The sequence below is a fragment of the Perca fluviatilis genome, chromosome 7 (genome assembly GCF_010015445.1).
Source record: "Perca fluviatilis chromosome 7, GENO_Pfluv_1.0, whole genome shotgun sequence".
Taxonomy (NCBI): Eukaryota; Metazoa; Chordata; class Actinopteri; order Perciformes; family Percidae; genus Perca; species Perca fluviatilis.
This window is the reverse complement of record NC_053118.1, coordinates 18,560,657-18,574,643: the sequence shown is the minus strand read 5'-3', so window position 1 is coordinate 18,574,643 and position 13,987 is coordinate 18,560,657. Positions and strand designations below refer to the sequence as shown.

General features: G+C 39.2%; 1 protein-coding gene across 1 annotated transcript; it reads left to right on the top strand.

Moving 5' to 3' along the window:
• Positions 1 to 5,178: 5,178 nt before the first annotated feature.
• On the top strand, positions 5,179 to 13,137 carry LOC120562018. Its single transcript, XM_039805427.1, has 20 exons — positions 5,179 to 5,194; positions 6,178 to 6,241; positions 6,342 to 6,725; positions 6,818 to 7,105; positions 7,186 to 7,482; positions 7,920 to 8,297; positions 8,378 to 8,665; positions 8,755 to 9,048; positions 9,269 to 9,298; positions 9,406 to 9,747; positions 9,848 to 10,144; positions 10,269 to 10,365; positions 10,484 to 10,531; positions 10,872 to 10,898; positions 11,003 to 11,047; positions 11,145 to 11,171; positions 11,336 to 11,374; positions 11,471 to 11,536; positions 11,647 to 11,680; positions 12,910 to 13,137. Exons 2-20 carry the CDS (start codon positions 6,178 to 6,180, stop codon positions 12,934 to 12,936), a joined length of 3,072 nt encoding a protein of 1,023 aa, XP_039661361.1. The 5' UTR covers positions 5,179 to 5,194; the 3' UTR covers positions 12,937 to 13,137.
• Positions 13,138 to 13,987: the final 850 nt, after the last annotated feature.

The window sequence follows — 13,987 nt, the reverse complement described above, 5'->3', positions numbered from 1 at the left end:
GTGTGGTACATTGTAGAAAGTGCGTAATTACATTCTACAAAATGATTGGCTCTTAAAATAAATTTGGTCTTCTCTATCTAATTGGCTACATCCATACGTGTTAATAAAAATGGGGAGGTTTATGATTTGGTCAATTTGTTTGATTTAATTTTTTGACGGTGTGATTGATACATTAGGATAAGAGTTATCTTTAAAATGACATAACGTTTGTTGCTGACTATCAATGGTCAGCAAAGAGGGAATTGGACATTTCATTTAAAATAAGGGTTTGGTTTAATTTTTAGTCTATGGTTTATGTTTTTACTTATTTAGGGATTTAGGAAGCATATGGGTTAGCTTGTGTTGCAAAAGAGGGAACCACTTGCTACAGTTCAATCTGATTCTAGTTCTTATTATTTACTTGTTATTTTTGATTCATTCATAGTCATTTTGATATTTTATTTGATGTTTTCTTTTATCTGTTGTTTTGCAAAGATACTGGTTGGTGTTTTCTTTTCTTCCAGAGCATATGGGGTAATGTGCAGAGGGGATTCAAATACTTGAATATGGACAATAAAATGGACTGGAGAACTCTGAACAAGGATACAGTGATGAAAGTTCAGATTCCATCGACACTACACTGAAAGTTCGACACTGCAAAGGAGCTGCAGTGGATACATTCTTGGTGTTATATTTGTTTTGTATTAAAATTGTTTGAAGAATGTTTTGTTGTGGGATACACATGGAGACCTCAGATGTTTTTTTATGTTTTTGCGCGTGCAGGGACAGCGGGGTCTAGGTAAGGCGAGGTCCTTTTACAGATCCGATGATTTGATCAGTCTGAATTTGGACATTGTTTTGATTTTATTTTGATTTCTGAGGCTGCCATATGTATTTGAGTACACCAAGACATTACATGAATTGATAAAAAGATTTCTAATTGATCTGGATTACTGAAGGTGGTCGCCTGGGGCAGAGGGGCCGTGAGAGAATTTTCCTGTCTAGATTGATTGATGGATGTACGGAAAGAAGCTGCCAGACAGGTTTTTCGCTCTTACACTCCATAAAATGTTTGTTTACACTCCCTAGAAATTGTTCACACTCTATGAAAACTTGTGTTATTGCTAAGGTTATACTACAAGAAACCTGATGTAATGGAAAGTGTTATTTTGTAATAATCTTACCCTTTTTGTTTCGAGACTTAATTAGTCTCGAAGGAGGGAAAATATGAGGTATATGGCCATCTTATTGTATCTGCATATTCTATATGATTTGTATGTAAGCTTTGGGTAACAAAGAAACCCAGATGAACTTTAGCCTACTTTCAGAAGACACATCTGGAAAAAGCATTATCAATGGACTCTTGGACAGAGACAGTTGGCATGAAGCCATTGGTTAGTTATCGATCCCACCCCAAGTCATGGAATATACACATGTGGCACACACACAAAGAACTTTAGAGTGACTTTTGAGAATCTGGGTAGCTGTCGCTCTCCGAGCTCTTCAGGGCTTGTAAATTGATGCTGATTTCTTTGATGTAAATAAACCTTTATAATCAAGAAACAGTGTCGACGGATTCCTTTCCACACAGCAATGCAGCATCGCTACAACATATACCACAGGTGACAAATGGGTCTCCTGCAGAAAGATAACGTGTTTATTTTCTTTCTTTATTTTTGTCATTACCCTTGCTCTTTTAATTGCATTCCCAAGACCGTTTACATTCAGTGACATTATTTCAAGTTTTTGTATCATCAGGTAACAATAAAATAAAATATAGCTCTTCCTCCTCCCAAACCCTCCAAAACAGAAAGCAAGAAAAATGAACTAATGAACACACAAAAGTATTTAACATGAACACATTGACTTCCAAAATGAGGTACTAAAAGTACACTCTGGGTTATAATCCCAACATTAAGTTAGGGGGAAAAGCCTCGCACGAAGCGAGGGCCCCCTCCCAGAACTAGTGATAACGCAACATGAGTTTCACTCATTCCAGCTCAAACTTGTCATCCTCGAAGTAGGGTAAATATATTCCTAAAGCCTATAATAGAATCAACTTTGTCAAATTACAACCGTAGATCTAATCAGCACATGTTTTATGTGTGGGTTATTAGACCCAAAATAAACATGCGAAAAGTACCTGTATGACATGCTGATTTTTAGTTAGGACGGGGTACGTTGAAACTCCTGTAGCCGATCGCGTACGCGTTTGATAGCTTCCTTGTCTCTGTGGCGAGGGACGAGTTGCCATGGTGATAGGCTCTCCAGCTGATCCAGCAGGACAGCCGTGTCGAGTTCTCCGTGGTCCTGGGGTTCTTCCACCTCGATTCCCTGATTTCTCATCTCCCGTGCAGCCTCCGCCGGGGGGTGGTACAACCGTGGGCCCGTGTCCCAATGGATTCGACGGTTGGTGAAAGGTGATTGAAATCGGATGCCTTTGGCCTTTAGCGCGCTCTTTATATGTTTATAAGCTCGGCGCTGTTGCACCACAGCCGTGGTGTAGTCATGGTCAAAAGCTACGGGCTTATCTCGTATGAGTATCTTCTTCTGCCACACGTTTTTCAGTACAGCCTCCTTGATCTTAAATTCAAGAAAGCTCACAATGATGGATCGTGGGGGGGCATCCACGGTGGGTTTGGGGCCAAGGGAGCGGTGAGTTTGTTGTATTTGCCGGTCTGTACCCTTGCTGATCAACTTTTCACTTCGAAGTAGGTTTTCAACGAAGGTTATTGTGGAGTTGCCCTCTTCTCCTTCGCGGACCCCGTAAATTCTCAGATTATTTCTTTCGTTAATCTTGTCCATCATCTTCTTCTGCTCCTTTAGTGATTGTCTGAGCGCGTCGATAGCCGCCGTTGACCAAGTCTCAAGTCCTCCTATGCGACTCTGGGCTTCTTCGAGTTTTTCACTCTGCTCCTGCACCGCTAGCTTTGTCACTGTTAGTTGTTGGTTGATGTCTTGTTTAAGAGCAATCATCTCTTGTTTCATGTCCGCTTTGAAAGCATCCAGATCCGATTTCAGCTCCGTCCGTAGGCCACTTATCTGCTTGCTAATACTTAGCATAGTTTCATGTAGGGTCTGCGTTGTTGCCTCGCCGTCGGCGTTCACATGTGCTTCGTCTTGTTCGACATTTTTCTGTTCTTTATCTCCTTGCATTCTCCTAGGCCCTCTCTTGCCCCCCCTGGCATATTTTCAGACAAAATAGTCTATTCCAGAAGCAGTCAACTTGAATTTCAGGGGAAAGTACAACCCAACTTTGAGGAGCTCAAAGACTAATCCGCCATATTGGTCAGCCGTTCGCCGGAAGTCCAAGCCAGAGGATTTTTTTACTCCTATCCCAGAATGTATGTGTGGTGTTGCCAGACCTTACTCCAGCGCTGACACAGCGGTCTGGAGATAAGTCTGATAATGTGATACTTTACACGACTGACAAATACACAGTTAAAGATGGGGACAGGCTGAACAGTTGAGGGTCATCCAGAATAATGGGGACATACATTAACAGCTAATAACCATTATTGAAAGGCTGTTATATTTTAACAAAACTGTGTTACAGTTAATACTCACCTAAAGGCCAAATTCCTGTCGGTAATACATTTAAAATATTTTAAATAACATTTTTCAGAATCTTCTGGAATGATCAAATTAATTTGCATAAGTCATCAGTGGGTCAGTCCATCCACAATTATGCACATGTATATACTCCGACCTGGCTTGTAAGTCCTGTATGTTAGGCCCACCCATCCTCCCTGACCACCTCCCTACGCGGCCCGCGCCGCGTCCTTATACAGCAGCAGTCAATGTGGTGCCCACAGCAGAAAAAACTTATAAATCATACGGATTATAGTGCTTGACTTTTCGTAGCTTTTCGAACATATGGTTCATGAGAACAGGCTGGTTATTTAATGTGTTAAACTTTCAGGATTCACTATGATGGCCCAGGACCATCTTATTCTGATCAAAGGTCTTTATCTTAAATCTTTTAATATCTATATTTTAAATACTCTATGTCAGTTTAGTGACTAGTTCTGTAATCTCCCCACATTTTAGTATAAACCGCTGAATGGTTGGGCTTACTGTAATGTGTTTGCAGACAAAGTGTGCTTTTTTGGCATTCTTGATCAAATGTATGCTTTTATTTATATGCCTCACAAAATTTGTATAGTTTCTGTTCTTCTTTTTTTACACAGAAGGTCTATTTGGAGTAAGACATGAAAAACATTGACGTGAGCATGCGCCTCCCACTGATAAGTTGTAATGTTAGTAATGAAACAAGTACTTGTTTCATTGCTAACATGTACTTGTACATCTGTGTTTTGTTTTCCGCATTAAAATGTTTTATGTATATAACCTTATGTACTATTTCACTGTAACAGAAGGCCTAAAAGGGACAAGGTGGATTTGGGTCATATCATAAGTGTCTTAGACGTAGCTAAAAGTAGCTACATTTTGGACCTCAATCTGTCACAGGACCTTGGTTATGGTGACGATTACATGAACACTGCAGACCTCAACATCTATGGAAACATCTCAAAAACACCACAAAACGAATCTAATCAGATTTATAATGATCTGATCTGTAATAAGAGCATCTGATGACTGCAGTTTTGTTGTATGGCTAATATATGATCACAATATAATCAATTTATCAACAAGACGGAATTGAATACACCATATTTTGCATGAGATTATCGTATCAGTAAGTATGGAACTTTGCTCAGCCAGTGTATTCATTTGTTTAGGCATGATGTCACCATTGTTGGGCCTGAAACATAATCCAAATGTCAACAACAAACGGAAAAAGTGTATTTCCCAAAATGTCAAACCATGTTTTCTTCTTTAAATCATTTAAATACACACACACATACATATATATATATATACACACATACATATATATATATATATATATATATATATATATATATATATATATATATGTATGTATATGTATACGTATATATATATATATGTATATATATATATATATATATGTATGTATGTATATATATATATATATATACATATATATATATATATATGTATGTATGTATATGTATGTATGTGTGTGTGGGTTTTTATAATCAGTTTTTGTTTTACAGGAACCAGTATATTCCTTTTGGTAGGCAAATTGTACCCTCCCCGGTTTCTTAAAATGATGGGTGGTTAGAGACTTTAAAAGGTGGAAACTCTTCATAAACATTCCACTCTGAAGGTAAGTCATTCTGATTTTTAAGAAATAGCATATAAAAAGCTAAAGAAGCTTTCCTTTTTTCTGCATCTTACAACTTTATATTAGTTTACATGCTGAAAAGCTGAGTTTTAAATTGATTCATGAAAACATATAAATGTATCGTTCTCTTGTGATATCGTGGCTTCCTTAAAATGTAGTTGCTGACAGAAAGTAGCACAGACTTTGTTTTTTATTAGAAATCTAAGACAGGAAACCACTCTTGTATGTTGTATCATATCCAAACTATATCAACACAAAATAATATTTCTTTAGGCTGAAATGATTTAGCTTGTTACCATGTCTGGAAAACTTTCTGAAATCAAGAATGTTTTTTTGTCTGCAAAGTCTACCTTGTTCTGCTTTGTTATGCCATTTTATGTCATAGTAAAAATGACTGGCCTAAATGTAGACCTTTAAAAACTTTAACTGCTTCAGAAATTAGGAATTATCTCAGTTCTTCTCTATTGAGAAAATTGCTTTTTTTGTTTTTTTTAGAAACAACATAATGTGGTTTTGTTTTGAACAGCTTTTAGATATTTATTTGTATTCATGACATTTCTGTGATTTAGATTTTGTGGGGTTATTTTTAAACATGTATTAATCTGTTTGTATTTTATGTATGCTTTGTCTTTAACTCCTTTGCCATTGTGGCCTTTTGCCAGTAGGCTATTCGCTGTTTAACATGGGTGAAACTTTTAAACTGATACTCCACCCAATAGAATCTGCAAATATTTGCCCTGTAGAATTGAAAGTGGCTTTCTGTCCTATGTGAATCCCCAAACTTTGGAAATTCAACACTAAATTTCTTGAGTACCCCTTGAACATTGGATCTGTAGGATGAATGAGATTTTCTGGAGCTGGGTACTTTTTACGAATATGGAAAAAGAATCACATATATATATTGTATTTTATGTACTTTTCTAATTTTGAAAGCATAATACTACTGTTCATTGTGCATACTTTAGATGTGTGATATCATTCACAAGATGTCTGGATTCAGCCATTTTCTTCTTAGCTTCTGTATTCTAGGTAAGGTAATTTTTACTACTCAATTTTTTTAAACATGTAAAAACTGATCAAATCTTTACAATGTTTGTAATGTGTCTTATGAATATTGGTGCTCGTGCAGGACACATTTTCTGCAGTTCCACGGCTTGGAATGTATATATGCCAAGCAATATCAGAGGATTGGTGGGTTCCTGCCTTTTAATCCCTTGCACCTTCGACTACTATTACAATCCACCTCGCAGACCAGATCGTGTGGCTTGGTACCAGTATGCAAGCTACTCCTATCCTTTAGTTTGTAAAGATTGGGACATGAGGGATGAAATTGATCAATTTAAAGGTAAAACATGGACACCTAATTCTGGATCTGGGAGAAAGTGTGACCTTTTAATCAAGCCAGTGACATGGGCTCACCACAGACAGAAAATTTACCCCTGGGTAGATCCAGACTATATTGGGAAATACACCCATGCATTTTCGGATAAAACTGTTACAATTGAAGTAGTTGGTAAGTAATCAAGGTGAGCTTAGAAAAAGATAAATTTTTAGATGGATGTATATACAGTTTCCTCAATAATTCTTCATATTTCCTTTGTTAAGGCACGGCAGAGGCACCTCTTATTAGGATCTATGGAGACAGGAAGGTTGGACAGTCTGTAACAGTGCAATGCACCGCTTCCCACACCTGTTCCATGTATCCACCGGATCTGAGTCTCAACATCCCACTGCGAAGCCACAGTCTAACTCATAGCTCAGGGTCTGATGACACAACCAAAACCACCTTGACGACCACATTAAACATAGAGAGAGACCACCAAACTGTGCAGTGCTCCGTCCGACACATGGGCGGTCACACTGTATCAGCCACTCGAACCTTAAATGCAGAATGTATGTGATGCATATACAAGAATAAAACCAATTTCTTCTTTGCTGACTGATAATGTTAACATTTACCATTTGTATCTTAGGCTCCTTTTCAGCGTTGACTATCAGCCATACATCAAATGAATTCCTTGAGGGACAGGCAAGCAAAGTAACCTGCACTGCCTCATACACATGCCCGAAACATATACCAACCCTGACATGGAACTATGGTAGCATGCCAGCCTCCACTGATACCACCAACAGTGGAAGCACTAGTTGGAGGACTGTCTCCACACTGACATTCACAGCATCAGCTAACGACCATGGACGATCTCTGACATGCTATGCACGATTCACTGGAGGAGGGACGCAGGATAAGAGCATCACCCTCCAAGTAAAGAGTGAGTAGAAATAATAATCATCTTCCTATATACCAGTATATGTTGCCTTTGTAGCAGTCATATGCCAGAGCTGCTCTGCATTTTAACTGAATCACCAACAAAGTTTGAAATAGAACTGAAATGTATTTTTGATCAAATGTAATTCATTCTTCACATTTTGCCATTTTACCATAAAATCATTTCACAGTGCTGGTTTGTTTAAAACAATAACTCCCAGCATGGGGTGTCAAACAAGGATTAAAGGGAAGGTAGAACATAAATTATAATTCTGTTACACTTATTTATGACTTTTATCGATTATTATCTTGTGAAATACTGGATTGTTTAACTTCTTACTGCCTCTAAAAATCATTCAAATGAAGCAATTTGAGTGGAAACACAACTCTTTAACTGCTTTTAAAAAGCAACTTTGCTTCAAATGTGTCCTCTTTTTACAGGAAACATGCTGTCTCGCGGCTGGTCCTTCACCACCCCCCGCAGCATCACAGGCATGAGAGGCTCATGTATCATCATTCCTTGCACATTCACCTACAGTATTTCCCAGCCTGCTGACCTCCGAGTGATATGGTACTTGTTCCAGAGCAATGGGTACTCACCTGTATTTGACGAAAGACAGAATATTATGAGTAAGTTTAACGGGATAACCAGCTTGATTGGATCTGTGGGGGAGAGGAATTGTAGTCTTAAGATCGAGAGGCTGGAGATGTCACATAACCAGGACAGACTTTACCCATGGGTGGACAAGCACCCTATCACCTCCTACCAAAGCCTGGGCCCCACATTTTATGAAAAAACTTCTCAACTTATTGTTACAGGTAAGTATCTGGATGTCAATTCAGTTCAAATTCTGAGAAAAATTGTTCTCCAAATGACCATTCTTGCTTTGATTTCATAGACCAAGCACAGGAACCACAGGTGAGCATCATAGGTATCCCCAGGGTGGGAGAGGAGAGCACAGTGTCCTGCAATGTGCGCCATACATGTATCTCTGCTCCCCCCACCCTGACCATAAGTGGTATACCTGGAGAAGATCTCATTACGGACACTTTGGTATCTGATGGGATTTGGGAAAGGACAGTAGAGAGAACCTGGGCTGTAAAAGAAGAGGACCAGAGTGTGAAGTGTACTGTTAGCTACAGTGGGGGTCAAAGAGAAACAAGTGAGATCAAGCTGAATGTTGAATGTAAGTACAATATGAGACCATGTTTTAACTGAAGTCAAATGAAAATAATCCTGTTTAAATTTAAGTCACACTATCAAATTCCTCTTCAGGTCCATATGACGACATCACAATGACTGAGCGGCCTGGCGACGCAACAGAGGGTGTGGCAAAGAGTGTCATTTGTTCTGTTTCCTACAAATGTAAGAAAAACAAACCAACCATTGTGTGGAACTACGAAGACATGCAGAGTTCGTTAAAAACCAAAGAGAACTCCAGCAATACCTTTATCACAGTGTCAAATCTAACCTTTATTGGCTCTCTTGAGGATGACGGTAAATCTTTGACCTGCACTGCTCAGTTTGTTACTGGCGAGACCTCAGACTCTGAAACCCTTCAAATAAAAAGTGAGTTCCTACATGTCATACACAGTGGTCAAGACATTGGGAGCTATTCTTATTATATATCACTCTCATATGGGAGTGGTATCAATATTCTCTTATATCTTTCTAGAGAAAGCTTGAAAGAAGAATTTTCCCCAAAATGTCAAACTTTTGGTCTAATGATGAGCTAACATTTGTAGAAGATTTATTTAATAATTGCTTGCTATCATTTTTTTTCCTCCAGAATATGTGAGAGATCCATATGAAAATGACAGTGGGTGTACTTCTCCATTTTCTCAAAACTTATTTTGCTGCCATGTTATTTCACAAGTGAAGTGATTTCTTCAGTCATCCCATCATGACTTGTTTCTCTCTTTACAGCGTTCCATGATCAGGCTGCTGACGTCCCTTTCAGATTCAGCGCCCTGACCGGCTCCTGTGTGGTGATTCCCTGCAGCATCCCATACAAGGAAGAGGAGCCTTTCACGCGTGGCATCTGGTCCAAAAGAAATAATGATATCATCTACCATAATGGCCCGACCTTTGTGGTTGACCATTTCAAGGGCCGCACCAGAATGTTAGGAGAGCTGAATGAGGGAAACTGCTCATTAGAGATTGATGACATCAAACCCTTTGACAATGGGCCCTTCTGTTTCCATGCAGAGAGAGCTAACATGGAAAGATACAGATTCAACAATAGCTGCGTATTTATTGTTATGAAAGGTCTGGAATTTATTCTTCATTTTATTTAAATGTACCAAGCTATTGATCTGCTTGCTTTCTAATCAACAAAAGCACTCTGCTTTGTGTTTCACATGCTCAGCGTCCCCAGAAAAACCAGTTATGACCTCAGTTCCAGCAGAAGTCGATGCTGGCTCAACGATTACTGTCTCGTGTTCTGTGACGCACACATGTCCGTCACATCCTCCAGTGTTCTCATGGAGTGTCCCTCACCTCACCAGTGAGGTCATGCACACCTGGACGCCGCAGGGCATCTGGGAGACGACCTACACCATCACGTTCATGGCTGCTGGAGGAGACAGGGTCAAAAACCTAACCTGTACTGCCATCTCCTGGCTCGGCAAACAACGAACCAGCACAGTCCAGATGACTGTGAAGGGTTAGAGCCACACAATTCATCTGTTGTGTTCATGTCTGGTTATACAGTTTTATCATTCATTGAGTTGTGTATATTACATTTACTAATACATGTAATTGAGCCTTACGTTTTCCTACTTTGCCAGGATCAAGCTCTCGGTCAGTAGCCATTGCAGTGTCAACTCTAGTCCTGGTTGTAATCATCCTAGCTGCAGTGTTAGGAGTGGTCTTCTATAGGAGGAGGTAAATACATAATACAATAATGGAGATGGGTAATACCAGTGCTATTGGTGCTATTAGTTGTTTATTGTAGAATGTAAAAGTCAACGTGTATTTGTAAAAAAATATATTTGACCAACAGGAAGCGCTCTGACGACCAGCTTAGACAACCACCTCGTCCAGAGAAGAGGTACGTAGGTAAACCTAAATGTGTAATGATGATATCATTGATGACAAGTTTTCAGTCAGACAAGGAAATTACCATTATAAGAAATGGTTACTGTATTCAGTAATAGTAAGAAAAGTAAGATTATAATGTTTGCTTCGTGCACTTGTATGATTGGACGTTACTAATCAGTTGATAGCACCACAGTGCTGCTGTATGAACCAATGATTTAAGCGTGGATAAATAAGCTGATGCCTATCAGCTAACGAAATCATGTATTTGCCTGAACTATCTTATCTGTCATTATAAACATAAATCCTGTATTTCCAACAAATCTCTGTCTCTGCAATTCAAACTTTCACAGGAGATCACTGTGGGATAGATTATCCAGGTAAGGACCAATCTCTTTTGTTGGTCTCATATCATGAAGATAAAATCACTGATGAGTTGTAATCTGTTTTACTTGAAATCATTTCTATTCATTGAAATGTCCAGGAGAAACCCTGAAGACAGGGAGAGACCTCCAAGACCAGAAAAACGGTATGTCAGCACACTACTAGTTTTAAAAACTGGACAAATACAGGAGACCAATACATAAGTAAGTAAATAAAGGTATAACACTTTGCTTTTCATACAGGGGCTCCATTTGGAATCGATTCTCCCGGTAAGAACACCCAAAAATAGCCATTCACTTTCAATCCCCAGATGAAGTGCCCTATGTTTACATTTCTACCCTTTTCAGTAGGGCAAACCTCTTATATTGATCACTTGTAAGAAATACAAAAAAAAAATATTGATTAATATAAATAAAATGTATCACCCTTGCAGAAACCAAGGCAATACTGCAAACATCAGTGTTGGCTATTTGTAAGTGTCTAACAATGTTTTTTCTACTACGTACATCAGAAGCTAATAGCAAGCACAGACAAAAACTGATAGTGTGATTCCCTCCTCCTCCAATAGACGCAACACCACCACTGTAAACTGTGACACTCAAATCTCCAAACAACGCTTTCCATCCCCAAAGGAGTGAGTTTTACTAACACAGCTGTTCCTAACTCTTTTAAATGATATCTGATTGTGTCTCATTTAGTTGTACATTAATTATCCGCTTCCTTTTATATTTCTGTTTGATCCAGTCACCGGAGAGCTCCTCGCTCCGTCAGGCCTGAGGTGAGTAGTGCTGTGGTGATGCGGTAATGTAATGCCCAAATCAAAGACTTTTGCCTCTGCTTATCTCCTGTTTCCAAGCTAACCATTCAACCACCCCCCCAATCATCCCATCACATATTTTTGAACAATCTTCACCTTTCTACAAAACAATTTTTAAATTATAAAAAAGGGAAATGAGGTCACAGCCTCCTGTCCCGGTGGCTATCTACCGGTGGCTATCTACCGGTGGCTATTTCCATAGCCACCGGTAGATTCTCCTTCACTCGAGTCATGGTATATCTGGAACTACTTAGCCGAAACAACTATAGCTTTAGATTCTTGAAGACATTTTACCTCTTAACCAAAAAGCGTCTGAAACCCCCTCCCCCCACACCTTTATGATGTGCCACAATATGGGAGGCAGCATCTTAAAGTTTTTTTTTCTTTCCTAAACCAACAATCTGACAAGCCTATTCGCCCTTTGGATAAGAGACAAGAATCTAAAGCAAGTCATTTAAACTTAGCGCTTTTAGTTCCTAAGTGTAGTTTGTGTCACGGCCTGTCCCTCCTCTTCAGCCACATTCCCTACTCCCCAGGCCCCTTCAATGCCATTTTCCAACTATCCACCAGATGTCCTCGGACATTCTTTCCTTTCCCCAACACCTAACTGTCCCAGCCATCTCCACACCTGTTCCCACCCACTCTGCTGCTCTGCCTGGCTTTCCACGCCCACCTCCTCACCTGCACCTCATTCCCTCATCAGTCACTCTCTCCTTTGTTCCTCGGTCAGTTCATCAATGTTGCAATGTGGTTTTCGGTCATTGCTTTCCAGCCTCTGTTGCCTGCCAGCCTGATCAGCTGCCTAATTTGGACTCCTGTCTATCTTTACCCTCCTTACAACAATAAATCAGTGAAATCATCCTGCTGCCTCGACTGTCTACATTTGGGTCCATTCTTTGTTGCCATTCTCCCTCACTCTTGTGACAGCTTGTCCAATCCACAGTATAGTTTAAAAAATTGCAGCAATGTACAATGATCGGTGATCAATAAAACAGGTTTTAACTGAAGGAATGTTACCCTCTGCATATGATACAACCAAGGTTCCTTGTTCTTCTTCTCCAATGCATTTGAATGACAACCCTCCAACCAGTTTTTAGGTCATGGGCCAGAGGGTGGAGGATATTGCCTCACCAGAAACAAAACTATACAACAGTGTAATTAATTCCAATTTCCTTGTGTATTTATTTCAGGATTACAATGTGTATGGCAACTGTTGAGTTCTTCAAGGCACTTCTCGGAAACATCACATTCTTAGGGACAACATTGCTGTTATTTTTTTACATTCATACTGCGCAGTACATGTTTGCATGTGAAGGGAAGTGATGTTGATCTTGCATTTAACCTTGCTTCATTTAAAGAATGTATTATCAGCTGTCAATGAACTTATAAACACAATAAATAAATATGCTTATCTCTCATTTTGTCTCAGTTGTTATGTTTTGCATACAAACTCTCTAAAGACTAGACGAGTCTGCAAATATTGTGGTACAGTCGATGTTAAATAAACGGGAACATCTCAGGCTTCATGTCTTCAGGAAATACATTTTTACACACTTTCACATTATGAGGGGTGACTCAGGTCTTATAGGGCATCTTTTTAAACACCATCCTTATTGTGGGTAGAGAGTGTATCATGAGGGCACATGGGTCCACCACTGAAAACACATTACATACTGTACATCCAAATAAAACATGAAATAATCATGTTAACAAAGTGATCTGGTGATGGAGAATATCTCTTTAACATTTGAAGACTTTAAACTAACAAAAATGTGTATCGATATAATATTCAGCTTTTCAATTGTCTTTACATTGAATCTCTCTTGTATTCAGCTGCATTTAAAGAATCCCCAGACACAATTCACAATTGTATACATTTTTGTTATGCTGCTTAATTCTCTAAAAAGCTCTTGAAGTGTAAAAAAAGCCTGTTGTATAAACTTTGCCCACCAGACGGGACACAAAAGTTCCCTCTACTCTCCTCACATTTCCTGCAGGTTATGTATAGTCTGTATGTAACAATGTCTGGCTTTGGACCGTTCTCACAATGCCTTGGCTACGGGAAACAACAACAACAACAACAACCTCTGAGCTACCAAGCTACATGCTAAAAATGGCAAGTGTTGACGAAAATGTGGATCATCTAATGCAGGCCTGCTTGGTTCTTTCAGTGATTGTAAAGATTTACGAAGAATATGTTTATGGCATTTACAATCCAACAGAGACATGCTGGCATGTTTGACAATTGGTTATGGAAAATGTTTGATT